This window comes from Vipera berus, assembly GCF_964194415.1.
Source record: "Vipera berus genome assembly, chromosome: 11".
Taxonomy (NCBI): domain Eukaryota; kingdom Metazoa; phylum Chordata; class Lepidosauria; order Squamata; family Viperidae; genus Vipera; species Vipera berus.
The window spans coordinates 15,173,436-15,199,358 of record NC_138214.1 but is presented as its reverse complement, the minus strand read 5'-3'; the positions used below and the strand labels follow the sequence as shown (position 1 = coordinate 15,199,358).

At 41.4% G+C, this 25,923-nt stretch overlaps 1 protein-coding gene across 1 annotated transcript in view; it reads right to left on the bottom strand.

The window, feature by feature from the left end:
• Positions 1–573: 573 nt before the first annotated feature.
• The window catches only part of LOC308673058 (UDP-N-acetylglucosamine transferase subunit ALG13-like), a gene marked incomplete at its 5' end in the record, with an annotated part of 47,854 nt that continues 22,504 nt past the window's right edge, over positions 574–25,923 (bottom strand). The window contains 13 exons of the mRNA XM_081336439.1: positions 574–863; positions 4,996–5,182; positions 6,306–6,346; positions 10,196–10,306; positions 10,942–11,107; positions 12,508–12,579; positions 14,652–14,707; positions 15,169–15,228; positions 17,324–17,459; positions 18,256–18,412; positions 19,693–19,806; positions 22,145–22,376; positions 25,258–25,364. Of these exons, the coding sequence (XP_081192565.1) occupies positions 589–863; positions 4,996–5,182; positions 6,306–6,346; positions 10,196–10,306; positions 10,942–11,107; positions 12,508–12,579; positions 14,652–14,707; positions 15,169–15,228; positions 17,324–17,459; positions 18,256–18,412; positions 19,693–19,806; positions 22,145–22,376; positions 25,258–25,364 (1,714 nt within the window). The 3' untranslated portion in view covers positions 574–588. The remainder of the gene's footprint in view (positions 864–4,995; positions 5,183–6,305; positions 6,347–10,195; positions 10,307–10,941; positions 11,108–12,507; positions 12,580–14,651; positions 14,708–15,168; positions 15,229–17,323; positions 17,460–18,255; positions 18,413–19,692; positions 19,807–22,144; positions 22,377–25,257; positions 25,365–25,923) is intronic.

Here is a 25,923-nt window from a genome sequence, read left to right as displayed (position 1 = left end):
GAAATCCGACAAAGAATAGCATTACAGAGTTAAGCCATTTGGCTAATGACTTAATAAACATTGTTATTTTGAGGCAGAAAATGTCAACAGTTTAACCAAAAATCCTCTGCACACATTACGTGCTCTCTTGATGCAGCCATATCCAGTGGAAATTTAACGTTACAGCGTCGTCTAAGGTACTAAAGTGGTAAAGGCTGCACCACCGATACAAATCAAGATTGAAACGAAACGTGAACAAAATAAAAACAAAATCTCCTTGTCAACCAAAACATGGTGAGCAAATGGAACAATTATAGTAGGAGGATACAGAAATGGGAACCGGCCAACATAAAAAGCAGGAACAGTTGTGGGAAACTTTTAGATCAGGGGTCTCCAACTCACTTTAAGACTTGTGGACTTCAACTCCCAGAATTCATGCTGGCTGGGAAATTCTGGGAGTTGAAGTCCACACATCTTAAAAAGTTGCTCAAGTTGGAGACCACAGGTTTAGATCACCTGGTGGTCTTCCTAGGCAGTTGTGTGCGCCACGGCATTCTGGGAATTATAGTTCCAAGTGGGGGAAGGTTCCCAGACTTGATCCTTCTGAATCTACATGCTTTGAGCTACAAAATGCGGTTGTGGATTGGATGAGGTGACGTAGCTAACTTGCTGGAAATGGCTGGGGTTAACCGTGTTATGGATTCGGGCAGAGTGCCCATAGGATGTGTTGACCGGATACCATGAACCGACGCAGTGATATGCAGGCACAAATGAGACACAAGATTCGTATCCTGGCAGAGGAGACGGGGTGTACGTGTCTGTTACCACAGGGTAATAGACGGTTCCAGAAGGTGGTGGAGAGGATTCTGGGATGGCTAAGGCACCTGAAAAAGGGGAAAATATTGCATATAAAAGATCAGCAGAGGGTGCATTTCTTGGACCTTGAAAAAAATTAAGCGGTTAAGGGCCTGGACAGTGCTCTAATTATCAGACCGGTAACTGGTTGTAAAGGAATATTTGGAGTTGCTTAACTGACCTTTTTGAACCCAATTGAATATATCCTTTATTGACCTCAATAAAGGTATCGTTTTTAAAGGACTACATCTTAGGCCACTGAACTAAAGCATGGTTTGCATTGCTTTCTTACAGAACGGAATCAATTAGATCAGTGGTTCTCAACCTTTTCTTCACCACGGACCTCCTTTAAATACCTTTTGTGGCCACGGACCATGGCCACAGACCTCCCCAAGACTTAAGTCAAGGTTTAAATCATGGCATTTTTTTCCAGCCTTCCTGGATGCTCAGGGATCCCCAGACCACAGGTTGAGAACCACTGAATTAAATTGCATGTGCAGATGTGCCGAGATCTTCCATTGTCACTATACCCAATGATTACTTCATTCTTTTTCATTGCTTGTTATCCCACCAAGTCTTCTAAATCATGGAACCCTTTTCCAGAATCTGTCCCCAGCTTGTTTTTGTCAGACCTTGCGACAGTGAATTGATTTATATATCGCCTTAGTCAATTAACTACATAAGGTGGATTTACCTATCAACTAATAAACCCAGCAGCCTCTCCCAATTTATCAACGGTCACTGTAGTTTGGACAACAAATTCCATCCTCCTCCTCCTGCTGATGCAACAGCCATGCTGGGTAGGTGAGAGCCAGTATGGTCCAGTGGTTAAGGCACCAAGCTAGAAAGTGAGAGACTACGAGTTCAAATCCTGCCTTAGCCAGGAAAGCTGGCTGGATGACTTTGGGCTAGTTACTCTCTCTCTCAACCCACCTTGCAGGATTGTTGTGAAGAAAACAGGAGGAGGAAGATACGTTTTTGTGTGTTCGCTGCCTCGAGTTATTTGCAAAAATAATGAAGACTGGGTACAATAATGCAAGAGTCCAGACAATATCAAACTGGGTAAAAGTTGTACTACAGGTAATACCTTGACTTAGAACCATTCATTTAGTGACTGCTCAAAGTTACAACGGCACTGGAAAAAGTGATTGACGACTGTTTTTCACACTTACGACCACTGCGACATCCCCAAAGTCACATGATCAAAATTCCGATGCTTGGCAACTGGCATGTATTTATGACCATTGCAGTGTCCCAAGGTAGTGTGATCCTCTTTTGCGAACTTCTGACAAGCAAAGTCAAGGGGGAAGCCAGGTTTACTTAACAACCATGTTAGTTACTTAACTGCAGTGATTCACTTAACAACTGTGGCAGGCAAGGTTGTAAAATGGGGCCAAATTAAAAAAATCTTGCTCAGCAATGGAAATTTAGGCTCAATTGCGGATCAGATGTGCGTACTGCAATTTGCATGACTGCCAACTTCGACTACACAAAATCCGCATCGCTTCCACAGCAGACATTGCGTGGGGCCATCCATAACAGAAACAGAAGGCAAATTATTGCTGCCACGGTTACTCATGTTGAAAGCATGAAATTCCATTACTGCCACACCGTAATTGCAAAGGAAGTACGCAATTCAGCGAGGCCAGCGACGGAACCCATCTATGTTCCAGCGGTATTTGATATGAACCGAATGCGCGTTAAAAAGGAGGACGACGCTTCCCATGGTGTCATGTGCTCTCTGCCGCAGAATTGTTTTCCCTGAGGTTTTCTTTAAAAAAAACGAAAACAAAATAAGACCTCAGAGCAGCTCCAAGGAATATCTCCTGGGAGGAAAGGAAACGGTTCATTTTTCTTATCAAAAAGAAAAATGCTATTTTTCACCACAGCCGTCTTTTTTTTTCCCCCTCCTTGCTCCTCAGGGAGAAAATATGTTAGTATATTACCGCAAAGTCTGGAAAGCAGCATTATTAAAATTGGAAAGTGGCAGACTTATAATTGGATTACTGAACGAATCTATAATCCAAAGATCAGGATAACCGAGGAGCTTTACGTCTTTCCCTAGCCTAGAGCAGCTAGCGCTGGGCTGACTCTGACGGATGTTCAAAAACCAGGGCTTTTTTTTTCCTCATAGAACGCTCAGAACGGAGTTCCGGAACCTTTTTTGGATGGAACCTTGTAGGGTTGTATGACATGTGTGAGTTCCGGCACCTTTTTCTTTTACAAAAAAAGCACTGTGAAAAACTATATGTAGAAGCACTGGGAATCTTCAACTTGTTTTTTTCGGAAGCTAGCCTGGTTTTGACATACTGTCTGTAAAACTAGGCAGACCTTGCTTGCCCACGGATTGCATCATTGGTCGTGATGCATTGCCATGTCCTCTTCTGATGATTCTCTTTAGTTTTCTTTTAATTGGACGTTTGATTTATGTGTGGCCTTTGGCTGTGATAATAAATGGGTTGATCCTCAACTTACGACAACAATTGGGCCCCAAATGTCTGTTGCTAAAGGAGACAGTTGTTAAGTGAGCCTTGCCCCATTTTATGGCCTTTCTTGCCACAGCTGTTAAGTAACTTCTTCACCGACTCTGCTTTTCAGAAGAGGGGAATCACGCAACCCTGTCGTAAATATGAACCAGTTGCCAAGCATCCCAGTTTTTATCACCTGACCCTGGAGATGCTGCAACAGTTGTGTGAAAAATGGCCGTGCTGCTGTAACTTTGAATAGTCACCAAAGGACTGGTTGTAAATTGAGGACTACTTATACTTAGATGGATCTCACGACGAGACGACGACGCAGGAAAAAAAGAAAACAGCAAACAACTTCCATCTTGTTGCATGGCTCTGTCCTAATAACAACTCATCAGGACTTGAACTAAATATCTTTCTCCCTTTAAAGCAGGGGTCTCCAAACTTGGCAACTTGAAGACTCGTGGACTTCAACTCCCAGGCTGGCTGAGGCATTCTGGGAGTTGAAGTCCACGAGTCTTCAAGTTGCCAAGTTTGGAGACGCCTGCTTTAAACTCTTCAGGGAGGTGTGGGGGCTGATTGGTGAAGTTGCTGGGCTTGTTGGTTGAAAAGCTGGCCGCCCAGGTGTGAGACCCAAGTGTCCTGCAACAGGGGTGAGTTCCCATCCTCCTCCCCCAGCTCCTGCCAACCGAGCAGCTCGAAAGCATGCAAATGCGAGTAGACCAATAGGTACCACTTCGGTGGGAAAGTAACAGTACTCCCTGACGTCGTGCTGGCCAGCTGACCACAGAAATGTCCTTGGACACCACTGACTCAATGGCCTTGAAAGGAAGATGGTCAGCAACAACTAGCAGAGTAAAATCCGCAGGGACTCTTTTAGCTTTACCTTGTCAAAACTATCCCAAAGGTTATGTTAGGTCTACAAAATCCTTTTGTTCTGATCTTGTTCACCTGAGTCTCACTGCACTGGTAAACAGTGGGAAGAGTTAATGGTGCCTCTGCTCTTTTCATTAGCATCACATTAGCAAAATGGTCTAAAGTGTAACAAAATGCTTACTTTATCATTAAAGAAATTACTGAATTATGCCACAAAGGAGGAGATTAAAAAAAATCAGGCAGGTAATCAGGTTCACAAATGAATAATCAAGTCTTAGCCTCATCAGTCTGGCTGAATTGCAGGGCTGAAGCTATGAATGTACCGTTACTCCCCTCACAATCGGGACGAGAATTTCCATTGCTAAGCAAGGCAGTTAAATGAGTTGTACCCAATTTTCTGACCTATTTTTTTGCCACGGTTGTTAAGCAAACCCCTGCAAATTGTTAAGCAAAACACATGGTCATTAAGCGAATGCAGCTTCCTCCATTGACTTTGTTTGTTGGAAGCTGGCCGGGCAAGTTTCAGACGGGTGTTTTACATGACACCAGGATGGTGCCAAGTGCCCAAATTTTGATTATGTGACCGTGGGGATGCCTGAATGGCTGTAAGTGTGAGGACCAGGCATAGGTCACTTTTTACAGTGCTGTTGTAACGTTGAACAGTTGCTGAACGAAAGGTTGTGAGGACTACCTGGATCTAAACTCTGTTAAAAAAAAGCTCAGAAATCATTTGGAAAATATTGAATCTGCCACGTCAAATTGAGCTCGGTGACACTCAGATCAACCTTCTGGAGCGACCACTACACAAGAGACCAACCAGTTGACGAGGAGTCTGTAGGCATCTGGCGCAGATCGTTCCTCCCAACGTCATTGTAAGGCAGAGGTGCTGATGAGTCAACCACAGAGACTTGCTCTGAATAGGTCTGGTAGGTTTCCACTTGAGGTGGTGGAGATGATGGTTGCTGTACGTACATCACGGGGTTCCAGCAGGTCTGGTGGTAATACTAGCACAATTCAAGGCGAGAAAAATCAAGTTTTAAATACCTGATTAAATAGGTGATTTGCCCAGACTGACAAAAGTAGCTGTTGAAATCTGCCCATTTAGATCTACTTCAGAAATGCCCTGAAGTAGATCAACTGTTTTGGATCAAGGGCAAAACACAGCTTCATCCTTAATCAGCAAGACCATTAACAGGAATGTGTCGTTCTAAAGTGTGGTCAAGCTGTTTAGTGGCTGCCTAAAACCTAATTCTTTCCAAACTGAATTTTCACAGAATTCTCTTTCAACAAGATTTATTGAGATGGGAGAGGTCAGGTTGCAGGAATTCCAGCAATGGAGCTATTTGCTGTTTAGAAACAATCTATTACTTTTAATAACCACTGTGGTGGCCCGGTGGTCAGAATGCAGTATTGCAGGCTAACTCTGCTCATTGCCACGAGTTTGATCCCGAACGGCTCAAGGTTGATTCAGCCTTCCATCCTTCCGAGGTTGGTAAAATGAGGACCCAAATTGCTGGGGGCAACAGGCTGACTCTGTAAACCACTTAGAGGGGGCTGGAAAGCACTGTGAAGCGGTATATAAGTCTAAGTGCTACTGAAGTGCTATTACAAATCTGATACAAAGATGAACATCCAACAATTGAAAAGAAGCTGTTCTTGACAGGGTAGCATGGAGAGCAAGTCGCCAAGTGTTGGATATGACTAAATGATTAAAACAACAACAAAGGCGCAGAAGTTATTTTTCTGTGCTTTATGCGAGGGACAAATAATGCAGGAGAAGAATGGGAATGTATTTGTGTAAACATTAACAAAAAAGAGAAAGTGGGTATGCTCTGAGGAAGTAATATAACTCTTGTCATACCCATCAAGGCTGCTTTTCTTACAATCTGCATCCCAGCACCAACAAATATTTACCTAGCTAGAGAACAGCAGCTTAGGAAGTCAGCATGGATAAAAGCAATATATTTACAATATTTTAAGAAAAGTTCCGGGTTTTGTGTAGACGTCAAGCAAAGGATTCCCCATCCGACTTCAGAAAATTCTGAAAAACATCGGCGTCTACCAAAGACTTGACACCCCAATCTCACAAAAGGTGGTTGTACCACTAGACTTTTATTGGGCACCTACCTGCAAGCCCAAATTAAAATAATACTGCAAAACCTTTGGATCTAAAACAAAGAGGGGGAAAAAACTTGGTCACTGCATTTCATACAGATCCTTATAAAAAGGTATGAATTTTACATTTTTCTCATGTTTACCCACCAATCCGTATCAAAGGACTTTCAGATATTTTTCTCCTACATAGTTAGCATTTAAATATTAATTTACCAAACAACTATGGTTAGGAAAAGACAATTTTAGAAAAATCCATTAGTTTGATTAATTCTGCCCTGGGAGAAAGCACCGTAGCTGTACCGGCAAGTTCAGGTAGTCCTCGGCTTATGACAATTGGGATCAACATTACCCTTGCTAAGCCAGGCAGCTGTTAAGGGAGATGTGACCGATTTGACAACTGTTTTTCCCATGGTTGTTAAGTGAATCACTGCAGTTGTTAAGTGAATCCAGCTTCCCTCTTCAGCAAAAGGGTAGATGTAGTTCAGCTCATATGCAGGTGGTCCTCAACTTAACGACCACAATTGGGTCTCTGCTGATAAGCAAGGTAGCTGTTAAGTCACGCCCAATTTTGCCACGATTGTTAAGTGCATCAGTTGTTAACTGAATCCTGCGGCCATTAAGTGAGTCTAACTTCTCCCACTGACTTTGCTGGTCAGAGGTTGGCTGGGAAAGTTGCAAATGGGGATCTCATGATCCCAAGATGCTGCAACTGTCGTCAATACACGCCAGTTGCCAAGCAACCAAAATTTGATCATGCAACCATGGGGGATGCTGCAATGGCTGTTAAGTGCTGTCATAAGTGTTGTTGTAATTTTGAACGGTTGCTAAACAAATGGTTCTAAGTCAAGGACTACTTGTACCCACGAGAGGTACCCACGACATCAGATCAACCAAAAACTGCAACATGTAGACTTTCAAGGAATAAAAACAAAAAAAAAGGAAATGTTCGTAACACCTGGAAAAGCAAATGCAATTGACAGCTAAATTTCCCAGCTCGGCTTCTCACAGGGCCACACTATTTTGCGATGAGATTCAAAGCGAAATGCAAAATTTAAAATAGAGGAAAGAGGGGGGGGGGGAAGTGATTATACGCCAACAGTTAGGACAGATCACAGCATGGGAAAAATACAATTATTACTGAGTCATCCTTCTGCAATCTATTTCACCTTTTCTTTTGCGTACTTTGCTTGTAAACTATTGAATGTTAGCACTGCCTGTCCTAAATGTTTATGTAACACTGCAAATTAGCAGAGGTCCAATGAGAGGAAAGTTAAGAAACTGAACAGCCCATTTTCCTTTTTAAGCTGTTGTCGCCTATTTGGCTTTTGCGTAGTCGCTGCTCCTTTCGCAACACGCACAAGCAACACTAAGGAACAATCTAGTGGAAACCTCAGCGTTAAGTGTCCAGCTGAAGACAGAAACCTTTCAGGTACAATAAATACACTGATATAAATCCCAGATGCTTATTAAGGTGATATTCAGTTTTGGATGTAAAAATCTAACTAATGTTATACTTATTAGGTTTAGGTTTAGGTTTTATTAAATTTTTATACCGCCCTTCTCCCGAAGGACTCAGGGCGGTGAACAGGGCATATCATAAAACTACAAAACTACAAAAGTTAAAAAAGAATTACATTATTGCCCACAGTAAAAACAATAGATAATGTATATAAATATTAAAACCCTAAGTAACTCCCCACCAGGCCAGGCCGGCTTGTTCAAATAAATGGGTCTTTAACCCGCGCCGGAAGGAGCGGAGATCCGGTGCCGTCCGGAGCTCAACCGGCAGCTGATTCCACAAAGCCGGAGCGCCCACAGAGAAGGCCCTCCCCCTGGGGGCCACCAGCCGACATTCTCTGACTGGAGGCACCCTGAGGAGGCCCTCTCTGTGGGAACGCACAGGGCGGAGGGGAGTCGACGCCGGCAGCAGGTGGTCAAACACTTCAGAGCATGGTCAGTGCCATACCCTTTCTTTAAAAAAAATTAACACAACACACAACATACATTCTTGTTTGCAAATCATACTTATTAACATCGACAAAGCGTGGTCGGTACTGTGATATCCTTTTAAAAATCTAACCCAACACACAACGTACATTCTCTTTGCAAATAAAGAATTGAGGCAAGCAGATAGTCCTGTATCCGACTTCCAACTTATTTTGATTACAGCCAATTCCTGACCCACTCTCTGCAGGCAGCCCTCAGCAACTGGGATCACAACTGCCATCGCTAAGAGACATCGTCAGCTCCCTTCCCGGATGCTGCCATTCTGAGGGGGAAGGGGGAAGCGCTGCATGGGGACCGAAGATGTTTTTGTATTGTTTCTGCTTTCACTCTGATGTTTCTGCATGGGAATTGGGGAGGGGGGGTGGTTTGACTCAAGGCCATCTGGTTTGACTCCTTTATGGCTAACTCCTGCCTCTTACCAAGATCACGGCACCAGAGAACAATGTCAACGCTGCTAACCTCAAATGTTGAGATGAAGAAGTAGCCATTTCATATGTTAGACTTGTGTATTGCTTTAAGAGATTGAGTTTAAGGTTGGGAGTGGGGAAGAGGAGGACTGTGCCTTCAAGACCATCTGAACCTAAAGAAGACAAGACCTTGGCGGGTTTTCTAATGGAAGAAAAACTGATTCTTTAAATTAATTGGAGAATATGATTAATGACAAAATTAGAAAGGTGGAGAATTCTGTTTTAATATATTGTGCGAGGGGTGGAGATTTCAGATTCCAGCTTCCTTCGAGCAAGCATTTGCTGGTGTATTAGGCTGAATAAAGGACTTTTAAGGTAAACAATGCCTCAGAGTCACTTGAAAAGCCCACACATCGGAAGTTTGACAAACATCTTATCAACTTTTCCACTCAAGTTCTCACAACAACTTCACACCTGTTGATTGGCTCCAGATGGACCGGGCCAATGAGGTGTTGTTGGACAACGGGAAATTAACTTAAAATTAATTTTGGGCCAGAAACTTCAGATTCTGCCTGACCTCTCCGCAATCCCTTTCTGTCAGTCAAAGATCCTTTGGAAACGACGCTGGTTTCAAGAGTCGTGCTTTCCCAAGGAGATAGCTGAGGCAGGCCCTTATTATCTGAACAGGCTCTTTTTAAGCAAGGAGTGCATGGATTGTCAAGCGAGGACCTCTTTTGTGATTGCAAACTCTGGGCTTCCCCTTGACTTTGCTCCTGGGATGCTCTCAGGGAACGTCAGAAATCCCAAGCGTGTTGACTGTGGGGAATGCTGCAACGGCCCAAACTCTGATGACCGGTCATAAATATCAGTAATTCAGCGCTACATTAACTTTCAAGTCGCTGGACAAATGGTCATAACCCGAGGACTCCCTGTACCTCACTATTTCCACACTTCAACTGGATGACAACTCTAAAATCATGGAGTTCCTACTAAAACTCTAGTTTTGTTTGCAGAGCAGCCTCAATGTTTTGTTTGTTTTTCCTAATCCATTCCTCCTGTAATGTGTCTGATGTACAGTTTCGTACACCAGGGAAATTCAGAGAGTACCAACGCCAGGCTTAGAGAGGGACACAACCAGTTGATTTGATTAGATTTGTATTCCAAACACTTGGACACATCCATGATTATGTTTCCCTTGTCAAAGCAGTGAAGCAAAAGCACATTTAATATGGCTATGTATCTTAAATGCGCACTCTTACAAAACTATGCCTTTAAAAATATTTTGAAGCATTTCTCCAAGCCAAAATAACTCAGAGTTTTCCGGCATTCAAAACCTGCCAGATAATGAAGTCCCATGTTGTCCTTTAATCTGGATAGTCTGAACTAGTTAATGCATAAAATAAAATGTAATTCCATACGCATCTCTAGAACCGATTCATTTTATGCAGCTAAAATTACTCCCACGCATCAGAGAAAATGATATCTTACCTCTAGGCAGGTCATTTCCACTTGGATCACAAGAATAAGGGGGTGTAACACTGCCATTTTCCCCCACATCACTCACAGGAGGAAGGGGAGGTGACTGATACACTGACACAACTATTCAAAAAGCGGGGAGAGAAATGTTAAATTAATTCTGAAAGCAGTGGGATCCATAAAACAGGCCTTAACCTTTATGCAATGAATCCATTGGGAAAAAATCTAATCCCTCTCAGTGTTCCCAAAATGAGTTTAATCTGGATCAACAATCCAAGTCAAATTAAGAACTTAAACAGATCTGATTTCCCTGTCTCTGCCAAGTATCTTCTAAAATATGGAATGAACTCAAAGTTTTGCATGCCTAGAGGAAAAAACACAGTACAGCCAGCTCCTTAAAAGGCCTCCATTCTGAAGGATTTGACTTAGAATCATAGGGTTGCAAGGGACCTTTGAGGTCTTCTCACCCAACCCACTGCTGAAGGGCAGGAGATCTTATACCATCCTTGACAAAGGGTTGTCCATCTTCTCTTGAAAACCTCCAGTGACGGAGCACCCACAAGCTGTTCCATATATTGTTCTTCTTCCCTGTGACCTTACTGCTGAAATACATTTGACTCCTCCAGAGGACCAAGGGAACTTACTTCTATGCCATCTGAGGGCTAAACAACTATTCTGATTCAAAAGCCACCTGGTGGCCAGGAACCACAAACTCAAGGTGTTCTCCAGAAATTCTTGAAATGAAATAAATACTCTACCTGGCCTTCCCACAGAAGGGGTTACTAAGATCGGTGGCACAGCATTCTGGGGGGGCGACGCAGTGATAGTGACTTGAGTTGAAGCACTGCAGCTGGAGGAGAAAATGGCGGCCGGAGCTGTATTCACACAGGAAGCACTGGATATAATGGCAGAATTTACCATGACCTATGAAAGAGGAGCATCTTTTTGCCAAATGGTGAAATTCAAACACAAAACACAAGGCATCCCGGGACCAAACGATTTTGCATATGGAGTATCTTCTGATGCAGTTAATAGATTTCAATTTAAGCATTTGGGTGCAACGATAAACTTTAGTTTAGCATTACCAGCACACCTGGTGAGTGAAATAAGCTGTGTATAAAATTAATAAAAAAGCAATTCTTATAATAAACGAATCAATAATTAACAGGCAAAAATTCACTTCTAAAGCTCTTATCTGAATGCCATATGGGCCAAGTGACTTTTATTTTAAAACATCCTAAAGTTTATCAGCCTGATGGAATATGAATTTTCTGAGGCGAATTACACAGATGTCTGTTGTAAAAAAAAAAAAGCACCGTTTGCAATGAAATGTGATACAAAACATTAGCAATTTTCCTAATTTTTCCTCCAACCACTCTGGCCTTTAAGAAGTCACCGTGGTTGTATAAAATGACACAGGTTTGAAACAGCTGGGTTGGCAGGCTAGGGCTGGGGAGGAAGAGACATACGTGACATTTGGTCTTTGAAGGATATGGCAGAGAAAGTAACTACCGTAAATCCTATGATCAAAAAAATTACCGTGATTAATCCCCTTGAAGGTAATAACTTTCTCCTACAATCGCATTAAACACTGAAGCGGTGTTTCTCAACTTCAGCAACTTTATGATGCAGAATTTCCCTGCTAGCAAGTTCTGGGAATTGTAACAGAATAACAGAGTTGGAAGGGATCTTGGAGGTCTTCTAGTCCAGCCCCTTGCTCAAGCAGGACACTCTGGACCATTCCAGACAAGTGGCTGTCCAGTCACTTCTTGAAAACCTCCAGTGTTGGAGCATTCACATCTTCTGGAGAAAACCCATTCCACTGGTTGATTGTTCTCACTGATGTAATTTTTTTAGTTCTAAATTGCTTCTCTCCTTGATTAGTTTCCATTTATTGCTTCTTGTCTTGCCTTTTGGTGCGTTGGAAAATGGGTTGACCCCCTCGTCTTTGTAGGAGCCCCTCAAATATTGGAACATGTCTATCACGTCTCCCCTAATTCTTCTCTTCACTAGACTAGACATACTCCATTCCGCCAATTGTTCCTCATGTATTTCAGCCTCCTGGCCCATAATCATCCTTACTGCTCAAATATATTTTATATAATACGATCCACATATCTTAAAGATGTTGAGGCTGAGAAACAATGCACTGGAGTCTTGGAAGAAAACTTTTGGGAGAAATTCAACAGTGAATTTCCATTTAGTTAGCTAAATGTTTCATTTCTTTCATCAAAAGTTAAAGTGTATGTTTTATGAACACTTTTAGGATCTTCAGCACAGCGAAACTGTTCTTGACACCAAGTTATGTCCTCAGAAAAATTTACCTTCTGAGAGTAACTGAAGGAGATGGCTGCTTCCTGAGAAGAGACACAATTTGTTCCTGCATCCTGCAGAGACTACACCATTCATTTAAAAAAGAAAGAGCGAGAGAAATGAGAATCAACCTTGTGCTATGTTATGAAAGGGTCACTTGGGCTAATGAAAAACAGGAGCTATTAAAAGGGTGTTCAGAGAGATGAAAGTGGCCAGGTCTGTGAATTTAGACGTCCTGTGCCAAACTCTGAATTTTGTTTTCTGTCAAATTCCATTATCCAAATCCACCTCAAGACAAGGATTTACGTCCCGATCTTCAGCTACTTCCAAACCATGGTTTCTCTAACCCTGCTTTGCTCAAACTGGTGTCGTTCAAATGTTCTGGACTTCAAGGCCTATGATTTCCAGAGAGCATGCGTATTTAGAAGGTAGTAGGTCAATAAAATCTTGAAAGTACCTCAGTAGGCAGAAAGTGCCTCAGTAGGCAGTCCCTGTGAGGTTCTTTGAACTATGTGGCATCCATTTCATTACCCAAACTTGATAACATCTTCAGTGCTAGCACTGATGATGTTACCTAGCTGGGCCATGAAACATCTCCAAGAAAACAACCAAGCTCAAAGAGCACCGAGGATCCCTTCATTCCAATCCTGTTGTTGTTGTTGTGTCCGACCCATCGCGACCCTATGGCCAACATTCCTCCAGACCTTCCTGTCCTCTACCATTTTCTGGAATCCATTTAGGCTCACGCCTACCGCTTCATTCCAACCCTGAGCTACAAATATTCTCCTTTAGTTATATCTTTGAACTATGGAGAAGCATTCCATCTCCATCACAACCCAACGGCTATCTTTTTGTGCTAAACTAGGTACATTTATCATGTGAGCTAGCTTTGGAAGCCACGTGCAAGGAGGAAGAACAAGATGCATCAGATTGCTTTGCTGGCAAGTTCACTGGCCACAACTGGACATCTCGCTTATAAACAGAGAAACATTCAGAAAAGTGTGCCCTACACCCTCAGACAGTAAATTAGCCAGCAGATCAAGAAAACAGCTATTATATAGGTAGTCCTCAACTTATGAAAGTATTTGAGCCCGGAATTAGAGTTGCAAGACTTTGCTGTCATTAAGAGGGTCAACATGTGACGTGCTAATTTTATTACCTTTTTCGTGGTAGTCACTAAGCGATGGTAGCAGTCATTAAGTGAATCTGTTTTATCCAATAGGCACTTTTTTTCCCTATAAGATCTAGTGTTTCTTTCCAGCACTCTTACACTGTTTAACACTTTTTGTTGCAGATGATATAACATTCTTTAATACAGGAGGTAACAAATTTCCACTTCATAATTACACATAAAAACCATCTGGCTAAGAAACAGATTAGTGTTTTAAGCTGTATGATTAAGATCTTACCATTGCTAACAAATCCAATAAACACACAGGCTCTCCCGTTTTGTAAAATGTTAAAATCAAATTTATCATCTGCTCCATAAGCCGGACCCAAAAGTGAGGCCAAGAATAAAACCCCCCAACAAACCAGGTTCTGCTTACTGGAATGGTAGCTAAGGACACCATTTTGTTATCTTTAGAACAGGCAGTGAGAAAACAGGCTTGTTTACGGTTTGTGTGGCCAACATAATTTGATTCCTTGACCAAGATGCCTTCCAACACAGAATGGGACAATTTGGTACAGCCAGCTTGCCTGACAACTTGGCAATGGTGAGTTGGCAGAGGTGATTTGGTGGTGATGAGCTGGCCACAGTAAGCCGATCATGCTGAGCTGTCCTAGACCATGGGTATCAAACTTGCCACGTCACATGACGTGTCACGACTTTTTTTGCATTGCCGGACCTGGGGTGGGCGTGGCATCCGTATGATGCAACCGGCCTGCAGGCCAGCAGTTTGTCCTAGACCCTTGCCAACATTAGCTACTGAGCCACCGCTAAGTTGGAAAGATGACAACTGTTTTGCACACCCATCACCTGAGCAAGCACCATTTTCATTAGTTTGGGCAGATTGGTAGAAATTTGCACAATTCAAGGACTACTATCACAACAGGTATTAGATGACAGTGCCAAGGTTGGAAATTGCTTTCATATCTTCTTTGAGACTCTAACAGGTTCTGAACATGCTAATTTCAATGTTCTTAATGTGCTTACCAAATTTGCAGTAGATTCAGTTGCATTAAATACTGTGGTTGCTTCGCACTCTGGGTCTGGAAAGCAGGGAGAAATATGAAATTATGGGTATAATTATTTACTAACAAAAACAATCAAGTTATCAAGGTTCCCACGAATGAGACAAATCAAACAAATTGCAGGCATATTATTTATCTAAAAAGTCTTAGTAATGAAATGAAACATCGGCACTCATGGAGGGATGCCAGAATCTGAAATCTCCTCCCACCCCAACCCATCATAACACACACACAATCCCCGCCCTTATCTACCCATCATAAATCACATTATCCAATTAGTTTTACATATGAGGTTTCACTTCCCATTCTGTACGTGGGTTTTTGCAATCTTATCACAACTTCCTGGTGATTCCTCCCTCCCAAATGAAGCAATTAAAATAACTGGCTGTCTCTTATATTGTCAGTGCAAAAACATGTCAATGTTTGCAGCATTGACACAAGTTATGAAGCAGACATTTAGAGAAAGACTCTAGTCTCACCTGGAGGAGTATACAGATAATCTTCTTGATATTCTCCTTGAAAAGCAGAGGGTAAGTGCACTATTAGAGACACATATTGGAAGTAAATCTCATGTAAAATAAACAATGCCAAGAGAAAGGATGAAAATCTAGCCTTACATTTTAGAGTCATGTAATTATGCAAAATCTTTCTATGAATTTCTCCCCATGCCTTAAGCTTCAAATTCCACAATCCCCAAATTGCAATTCTGATTGGAGAATTCGGGAGATCAAAAGGCTTAAACCATGGAATATGGTAACAACATTTGTCGTACTATTGTTTCGTTTTTTTTTAATCTATGCAAAACATTAGCCAGATACAAATTCAGCAAAGTTCAAGTTGCTAGGTTGGCCTCTAAACTAGTCTATATAAAACCCCAGAAAAATAACTAGATGTAGCCAAAGGTTTTAGGCTAGCATATTTGCTGGAAGGAAGAAATCTTTTCTTCCAAGTACTGCAACAGACTTATGACCACAATTGAGCTCAAATTTCCATTGCTAAGCAAGATGTAGTTGCTAAGCGAGTTTTGCCCCATTTTATGACCTTTCCTGCTACAGTTGTTAACTGAAGGACTACGGTGGTAAGTTCAGGACTACCTGTATAGTCAATGAAACCGGATAAGAGCCTTGGTGGAGCAGTGGGCTAATGCCTCCTTAAGTAACACCAGCTGCCTGCAATTAGTGCAGGTTCGAGTCCCACCAGGCTCAAGGTTGACTCAGCCTTCCATCCTTCCGAGGTAGGTAAAATGAGGACCCAGATGGTTGGGGGCAATTAAGCTGACTTTGTAATAATGCCGCTTGGGGTGTGTTGTGAAAGCCCTAATAAGCAGGCATATACATAGAATGAAGGCTACTGCTAAGCTTGTAAGCCGCCCTGAGTCTTCGGAGAAGGGCGGGATATAAATGGAATTAAAATAAAATAAATAAATAAAAATAAAATTGCACTAAAGATTGCTGATCTTTGTTTTAAAGCCAACGACATAAATTGTCAATCAACGTATAAAATCCATTCAACATAAGTGAGTTTCCAAATGCTTAGAAAAACATGCCAGGATCATGACTGCAAAGTACTTCAAACGTTTGGCATTAGTATCAATTTTGGAAAGGTAACAGATGCATCTGAACTTATTAACATTCATGCTATGCCAGGTCTAGAGTCTAACTGAGAACACATTTTTGAAATAATGAAAAAACCACTGGTGCCTGCAATTGTACATACCAAAATTTTCAGATCACATCCATTCTGAAAAATAACGGCATATTCCATTTCAAGCCGGGAGGCTTCTGCTAAGAATTTTTTAACGACTTTTTAAAAACTCCTAACCAATGTCCCAATGTTCCTCTATAAAGGAAATGAAGCAGTAACCCTGGCAGAAGGCATAATTTTGCTTTAACAGTTATGAGCTGCCGTAATTCATGAAAGTTCTCTTGAAGTTGGTAAGTTTGAACAGTAGGATCCTGGACTTACAAATGGTTGCTTAGCAACTATTCAAAGTTACACCCTCCCTGTAATAGAGGACTTACAACTGGGACCTGAAGATCCGACAGTCGCTCCCCCTATGGTCACGATTGTACTTTGGGTGCTTGGCAACATGGACATTTGGAGCACCCCACAATTGTGTGAGCATGTTTTACAACAGTTTTGCTGAAAACTGGTAGTTACTTCCACTTTTCTGGAAAACTGTGCCCATAGCAAACCGTTAGTTTGCATAACAATCATGGTGTTTGCTTAACAGCTGCAGCATTCACTTAACAACTGCCACACAAAAAATGTCGTAACATCGGAAGTACCAGTTGTCATTTATGACCATTACGACTTACCACCATAATAGGACAGCTCCATTACAGTTGCAATTTGAAGACTACCTGTAGAACTTAAAAGTTGGAAAGTGGTGGCACAGTGATTAGAATGCAGTACTGTGGGGCGAATTCTGCTGACTGCTGGCTGCCGGCAGTTTGATCCTGACCAGCTCAAAGGTTAACTCAGCCTTCCATCCTTCCCAAGTTGGTAAAATGAGGACCCAGATTGTTGGGGCAATAGGCTGACTGCAAATCGTTTAGAGAGGGCTGTAAAGGACTGTGGAGCGATATATAAATCTAAGTGCCACTGCTAGTATTATCCTGTGTCTATCCTTACCAGCATCCGTTGGTTCCTCTGCTTCTCCTTCTGAATTATTCAGCCCTGGTTTATTTGGTGGGACAGAATTTGAAGTCCTTCTTGTCACCCAGAATCCTGCAGGAGCTGGAACTATCGGAGCTGGGTTGCCCCGGTTCTGAGAAACAAGTCAGATTATTTATTAACATTCGTGCTTTCTCCTTATTGCAAATATGCAGCACAGTGTCAGCATTTCCTTCTAACCCCAACAATATGGAATACGTGCCCTAGAATTCAATAGATACGACACGGTCAGAAATACACAGCATGATTCTAAAAAGAGGCTTACAAAACAGCTTGCTAGTCTTTCCTAATTTGGGATATATGTATAATTAGAGCTTTTAGAATTTATTTTTAAAAAACGGTGCATAGATAAGGGCAGAAAGGTCGAAAGCAAGCATTAAAAAAAATCCTCACATACAAAAAACCCCTCATTTTCGGGTTTCTGACATAAGCAGAAAATCTCTTGTTTTGGCACTTTTGAAATCCCTAAATTCAATTTTATGGCAGCAGAAGTTGCCCTGAAGGTTTTATTGTTGTTGTTATTATTTTCAAAATAAGATTTGCCAACACACATTTATACCTTCAAGAGATACCGTTAAACCAGCAATTCTGTTCTCTTTGCACAATTAACCCTTTTGAACATTTTTTTTGAGCACCACTCTATTAATAAGTTTTAATCCCATGAACAAAATTGAGAGCCTGAGGCTTTGCAATTATATTTCATCTGTGTAGGCTAAATTATTTCAAGGCTGTTTAATCCAGCACTATCGTGGGGGGGGGGGGGTTTCTCCAAACTTGGCAACTTAAGACTTGTGAACTTTCTCCTTGATTTACCTTGCCAATCTTGCTTCTTACCTGTAACAAGATTTACTTTGGCACACTTTTCAAATTAATTCAGCTTCAGGACTTACGGGCAAAGCAGGAAAATTTGTGTCGTCTCCTTCTTCAATCTCATAAAATGTGATGGTTTCTTCCACACCTCGAGGCTCCTCCCCATTCTCAGGTGAAAATCCATACTGGCATTCTTTATTTACACATTGCATCTGTCTGCGGCTACGGCTGTATGAACTTCCAGAACGATCAATAGGTTAAAATGTCATGACCATCACCACCACCACTGTATATTCTAAGTCTAAAACAGGGATCTTCAAACTCGGCCCTTTTATGACTCGTGGACTTCAACTCCCAGAATTCCTCAGCCAGGCATGCTGGCTGAGGAATTCTGGGAGTTGAAGTCCACGAGTCATAAAAGGGCTGAGTTTAAAGACCCCTGGTCTAAAACATTTGGAAGAAAATGCCTACAACTGCATCTACAGGACTAACGGGCATTTGTGCGCAATTGTTACCAGGCTGGCATTTTTTCGCAGCAAAGATTCACATAACGTGGCCTTGGCCTGCTGCATCAACAAAGCAACTGCTCGGAATCTGAAGCGGCAGGGATCTTGGGTTGCTCGGAAAAATGTCTCGGTTGGAAATGGTTTAACATTGCTCCAAGGATACAGAAAGCGGCATCCCTGGAGCTGAAAAGCTTAGAGCAAGGGTCTTCAAACTTGGCAACTTTTAAGACTTTGTGGACTTCAACTCCCAGGATTCCTCAGCCAGCCCTGAGGAATTCTGGGAGTTGAAGTCCACAAGTCTTAAAGTTGCCAAGTTTGAAGACCCCTGCTTAGAGGAACTAGGACAACAGTAGAAAAGTATTTTTACAGGTAGGAACTCACAGGTCCCATCCCGTGCATATAAAGGCTGTCGTGCAACCTAGCTAGGGAGATAATTTCGTCTCCCAGTGGTTGGAGAAAGTTAACAGATAATCCACCTCAGTACAGATAGTCCGCGACTTACGATGACAATTGGGCCCTCAATTTATGCTGTCAAGTGAGGAATCTGAATTTGTTAAGTGCAATTTGCCCCCATTTTACCACTTTTTTTAGCCACGGTTGTTAGGTGAATCACTTCCAGCTGTTAAATTAGTCAATCCCGTGTCTCCGAGACATTGTGACCGTCATCAGTGCGAGTCATGTGACCGTAAATCATGTGACCCTGGGGATACTACAGCCGTCGTGTGAAAAATGGTCACAAGTCACTTTTTTCAGCGCCGTTGTAACTTTGCTCACTAAAGGAACTGTTGTAAGTTGAGGACTACCTGTATAAGACAGGTTCCAAAATTTCTCCCAGCCTTGTCTTTTCACCAAGAGAAGATCTGAAGTCTGAAGTTAGCTGACCCCAAACGATAGCTGAGGAATACCATTTACTGCCTAGTGTCCTGGATTAGTCTACTGGATTAAAACTATGAGGATTTACACTGACCGCCTAGTGTATGGGATTAAAACAATAGGGTTACAATTACTTACCGTGCTCTATATGAGAAGTTATCATAGCTCTGATAACATCTCTTTCCTGGACTAGGATAAAATGCTATTTCTGGCCCAGTGATGTTGTTCCTGTTTATAAATCGGGCAGATCCCCTACATTTCAAAGGATAAAAAAGCAGAGTAACTACGAATTTAGAAGGCTCAAGGTGGACTCTTAACTAGCCCCATTCAAGTATCTGCGTTAACATGTCCATGAGTGAAGAGGCTCTAAAGGAGTCCAAGCTCAGCTATCGTTTGGCATTGTGCAAAAGTGTGTGCAAACTGGGCAAGGTCCTGCCTTTCTCTCCCACCCAGCATGTTCCTGGAAGACATTTCACTTCTCACCCAAGAAGCGTCTTGAGTTCTGGAGAAGTGAACTGAAGGAGCGTCTTGGATGAGAAGCGAAACGTCTTCAAGGAAGAACGAAGTCCAGTTGCCTTGTGAAAAAGCACCTTTGGGACAACCAGGGCCTGGATGACTGAGAATCTCCAGAGACATTTTTAATTGCATGTCACCTGTACTAAGTCTCACTTGAGTAAAAGTCAAGAACACCTTCAAGTCCACCTCGACTCCCGATGACCTGATAAAGACAACCATCCACCGATGTGGGCGGTGTGGAAATTCAATAAATAAATAGGGCTTTCTTGGCAACAGTGCAGAAAGTACTTGCTGGGGTTGCCGCCTCTGATTTTTTTTTATCTTCCCAATTTTGTTTGCAGCTCTGAGGTTTCCTAGATGAACTGAGTTCTCACATCCTGGACACAAGCTGCTTCAACTTCTTCCCTCAAGGCAACACTATAGGACATTGCGCGCCAAAACAGCTAAACACAGAGAGAGTTTTCCCCCCCAGGCCATCATTCTGCTAAACAACAAATGCTCACAGCACTGTCAAACTGCCTAGTAGGGCTGTATGACTATTACCCTTCTCAACCTTCCTACTACTTATTCCCTATCTTCTTATGACTATAACTTTGCTGCTTGTATCTTATAATTTATATTATTTGGAATCCCAGTATGATTTATGTTGACTACTTATTTAGTATACTATGACCATCACTGAATGTTGTATCTTATGATTTATGATGTATGTATTTTATGATTACAATCATGATTTATCACTTGTTGCTTGTATGTACATGGGGATTTACAATCATGATTTATCACTTGTTGCTTGTATGTACATGGGGAGCTTCTACACTGGAGAAAAATTCCTTCTGTGTTCAATCACATTTGGCCAATAAAGAAATTCTATTCTGTTCTGTTCTATTCTATTCTATTTCTATTTTCTATTCTACAGAATTCTATTCTATTCTGTTCTGTTTTGTTCTATTCTGTTCTATTCTATTTTCTATTCTACAGAATTCTATTCTATTCTATTCTATTCTATTCTATTCTATTCTATTCTATTCTATTCTATTCTATTCTATTCTATTCTATTCTCGTTTCTGGGTTTATGAGTCCACTAAAGATTTGGTACTACCCCTGTGTAAGATCATATTAGTTGGGGAGGGGGAGAGAATAAGAGCATTTCATTTTCACTGTTTCTTTAAATTAAAAGTTCTCCCAGTCTGGACATAGCATTAATTTAGAGAATGCAGGTTTGGAAGAAGGGAGTGTATGAACCCAAATTACAAATGAATTAGGTGCTTGAAATTATGGTTTAGCAGGCTAGCAAATCCCCCCTGAAAATTTAATCACCCTCCTGTTCATTACTACAGATAGTTCTCCCTTAACGATTAGAACCAGGATTGGTTGTAAAATGTGACATGACATAGCCATGGGGAGGCTATGATGGACAGAACTTCGAGGAGAGCCTGTAAGCCTTTTCATTCCGTGCCGTCATAACTTGGCTGATGAACTAACGGCCATCAACCAAGTATGCGTAGTCCTCGACTTATAACCACAATGGAGACCCAAATTTCTGTTGCTAAGTGAGACATTTGTTACGTGAGTTTTGCCCCATTTTACTACCTTCCTTGCCACAGGTTGTTAAGTGAATCGCCGCAGTTGATAAGCTAGTAACCCAGTTGTTCAGTGAAACTGGCTTTGCTTGTCAGAAGGGGCTAAGCATCTGAAGTGGACAAGAAACTATGGGGATGCTGCAAAGGTTGCAGTGGTGAAAAACGGTCCTAAGTCAGTTTTTTTCCAGTGCCGTTGTAACTTTGAACGGTCAACTTAATGAACCGTTGTTTAGGTCAAGGACTATCTGTACTTACTGTATCCATATGTACACCTCAGTTAAAATATTCCTTTCTAACCTGCGAGTGAAATGGGTGAGAATAAAGACTGCAGAAACAGGGGACGGCATTCAAAAGTTCCATGCAGCTCTGGGGATGTTTTAGGAGACTGTGATGCTCACGTCAGCGTGATGCTGATGGCCGAAATCAGCAGGGCAACCACCTTTAAACTGCCTAATGGTAAAAAGTGGGGAACCGACGACAAGTCTCCTTACCTTGACGTTCCGTATCCCCGGCCGGTTCTCTGCGAATTCTGAAAATGGTAATGGTCGTATGGATTTATGTGTCCATTTGGGGAGCAGTGGACCATGGGCGAGCGATCCAAGGTGACGCTGTGCTGCAGACGAGGAGGCAGGATAGGGTGGCCTCTGCTATAAGCCACCGTCATGTACACTTCTTTTCCATGCACTTTCTTGAACAATTTCTTCCGTGTTTTTATGTCCATATCTGGAAGAGAAGTTAAGAAGAGGAAAATAAACCGAAGGGGTTGGGGGTGGGGGCGGGATTGCTGTACAACTGGGTCAATGTCTATGGAGATTCTCCATCATCCAGGCCAGGGCTATCCGAAAGGCGCTTTTTCAAATGGCCATTGGACATTCTTGGTTTTTCCTTGAAGATGTTTCGCTTCTTATCCAAGAAGCTTCTTCAGTTCTTTTGTTGTCACTGAGAGGTGGGGTGGGAGTGAGGGTGCACGAAGGGAGGCTCAGCCAATCTTATTGTACACGTTATACTTTGACAGTAAAGGTTTATTTGATTTAATTATGTTGGATGGAAGGATTTATATTCCTTGCAGTCATCTGCTTGTTAGCGCTCTTTCTGAGAGTCATTGAGGCCACTTGGAGGTTTATCTGTGCCCTCAGGGTCACCTGAACAGTCAGAACTTAAGAAGCTTCTTGGATGAGTAGTGAAATGTCTTCATGGAAAAACAAAACCCAGTTGCCTTTTGGGGAAAAAAAACACCTTTGGGACAAATGGGTCAGCTTTCTTATTTTTGCAACTTTTTTCTGAGTTATTTTTTGGGGGGGGTTGGGGGGAAATAAAACAGTGCTGGGGGCAGGAAGGGAAAAATTTAGAACGATTTTGAGAAAAGCTGTCGCGGAACAGTACAAATGTTCTATTTTATTTAAAACTGGATTTGGAGAACAGAGAGGAATGGAAGTTTTAGCAGAAGGGGCCTCATATAAGAATCCAAGCAAGGTCCAATTGTATAATGAAGTTAATACACAAGTTAAAGAGAGACAGAGAGATCCCCTTATGAGGAATCGTTAAGTAAATTCACAAGATAAATATAAAACAGGCCTCTCCAGAAGGTCAGGTTGTTGTTGTTGTTGTTTTAAAAAATGAAACAATGAGCTATGGAAACATAACAATACTTACCCTTTTCCTTGTTTTTTTTTTAAATCATCCATGTCTGGGGATATAGACCAGTACACCCAAGTAAATTACCACACATGAATAATATACTTCTGAATACCGATGATGTCTGCATTTTCTAACAAGTAGAGTTAGTTAATGAATCTACTTAGGTTGTCTATTTAGAAAATTCTTAAGAAAAGGTTGAAATGCTCCTGGTAGTTATTAATTGGTTACTAAAATCTCTCTCTCTCTCTCTCTCTCTCTCTCTCTCTCTTTGTGTGTGTGTGTGTGTGTGTGTGTGAGAGAGAGAGAGAGAGAGAGAGAGAGAGAGAGAGAGAGAGAGAGAGAGAGAGAGAGGGAATATGAAGAATTAAGGAATTTGAATATATGTGTGTACATTATAGGTTATTAAGTTTAGTATAATCAACTACATACAAAACAGTGTCTTGTACGGAGTGTTGAAGTAAAAAAAATCACATTATGTAGGCTATTGACCTTTAGTTACAGTAATTAAAACTGATCAGGTTTTACCCAGCTATTGCCACTATGTCTCTGAACTAAAAGTTAGTTTTTACTGTTTCACTATATTTTTTTCTGAAATATTTTTGTTCAAACAACACGCAAGGAAGTCCAGTAAGAATTCAAGGCAAACAAGATGTCTGAGGCAGCAGAGCCTAGACGTGGGTGACCAGACAGCCAAGCCTCTCTGGATTGTGAGATCACCCATTTGCACTCTGTATTGGTTCTCCTCATGAGTAAACTGCAGGAGCTGAGGTTTCTGCAGCCGACTGGTGAGTTAAAGCGGCTGGGAGCTGAACGATTTCCACCAAGCTCAGAGTCACAATGTGGCCTTATGGACACAAAGTTCTGCCAAGCCTCATTTCTTAATCACTTCTGGAAATTGCTTATTCACTTTTCAACTGTTAAGAGCCTTTTAATTGAAAACTTTCATAACATGCACTGGATGAGGGTTTTTTGATCCATATAGAAAAAAAGTTTTAAAGAGAAGTTTAAGGAATTCGCATAATTTATTTATTTATTATTTATTTATTTATTATTTAAACTTGTATACCGCCCTATTCCCGTAGAACTCAGGGCGGTTTACAGGGAAAAATTAAAAATACATAACATACAAAGTTAAAATCGATTAAAACTAAGATTAAATTAAGTCCCTGAATAATGAATAATGCTCCATAAACAGTAAACATTCCTTTGAGAGAGATGCTTAAATAATAAAAAAAGTTTTCAAAATTGATTCTCTTTAATTAACTAGTTAGACAAACAAAGTGTTTTAAAATGATTAATTCAGGGATCAAATTTGGCTTCAGGTGGAAATTACCTTATAATTGCTTAAATATGGCACTGATAGTCCAGCAACTCAAAAAAACACACAAACATACAAACAAACAAAAAAAATTACTAATAAGTTTGATCTACTGGATCTCACAAGTCAATTATTGATGACAGCAAAACAGAGGAGTATGATATTTGTTTAGGATTCACATTTGGGTGATCTCTTACTCAATCTGCTCTTGAGTGTTAACCCGAAGGGATTTGTTTAGACTTTTACAACACAGGTACTATGCACATGTGTAGTAAAAGCACTTATAAAACACTATGTGCAAGAGGAAATGGCACCTAAAACCATAGTTGGGAAGAAATTGGCCCACACATGAATATGAAATTCCTCGTCACAATGCATTTCAATTAATAGGGCAGTGCTTCTCAACCTCAGCAACTTTAAGATGGACAGGTTTCAATTCAACTGAAACCCACCCGTCTTAAAAATTGGTAAGGTTGAGAAACATTGTCAAAGAGAAATGAAGAATGGGAAAATGGATGACAAATTCATTTCCAGACAGAAATGAATTGATGGTTTATACTACTATTGCAGCACTGTTGTAGGCTGCAAGCTTCATTACTACTCCTATCCAACCATCCCATTACTGTCTTTACACATGGGTGTACCCACCTGGTATCTTCTGATAACTTCCTCCTTTTCTATTGGACATCACATTCCAGGATGGAAGTGGAGTGACTTGAGTCACAGGCTTCAGATTTACCAACGGAACAACGTGCCTACACATCATCGCAACCAGAAATAATGATATAATGATATAAGACTTATGACATCTAAGATTAAAACCTACCATTCCTTCCATGGCTACTTATCTTTTAAGAGTTCCACACAAAGATGATCAAGTTTGCACAATGATACCAATCACTAATCTAAATTGACTCACGTCGCAATTAGAATTTAAATTAAGTTTTAACTTTATTTAAGTTACTCAGGCAAAGTATAGAATCATAAGGCTGGGAGGGACCTTGGAGGTCATCTAGTCCAACCCCCTGCTCAGGCAGGAAACCCTAGACCATTGCAGACAAGTGGTTGTCCAGTCTCTTCTTAAAAACTTCCAGTGTTGGAGCATTCACAACTTCTGGAGACAAGCTGTTCTACTGGTTAATTGTTCTCACTGTCAGGAAATTCCTCCTTAGTTCCAAGTTGGATCTCCTTCTGACAAGCTTCCATCCACTGCTTCTTGTCCTGTTCTCTGGTGCCTTCGAGAATAAATCTCCCTTATTTCAGCCTTTCAGTAATTGGAGGACACCCCCAAGCCTTCTCTTTGTTAGGCTATAT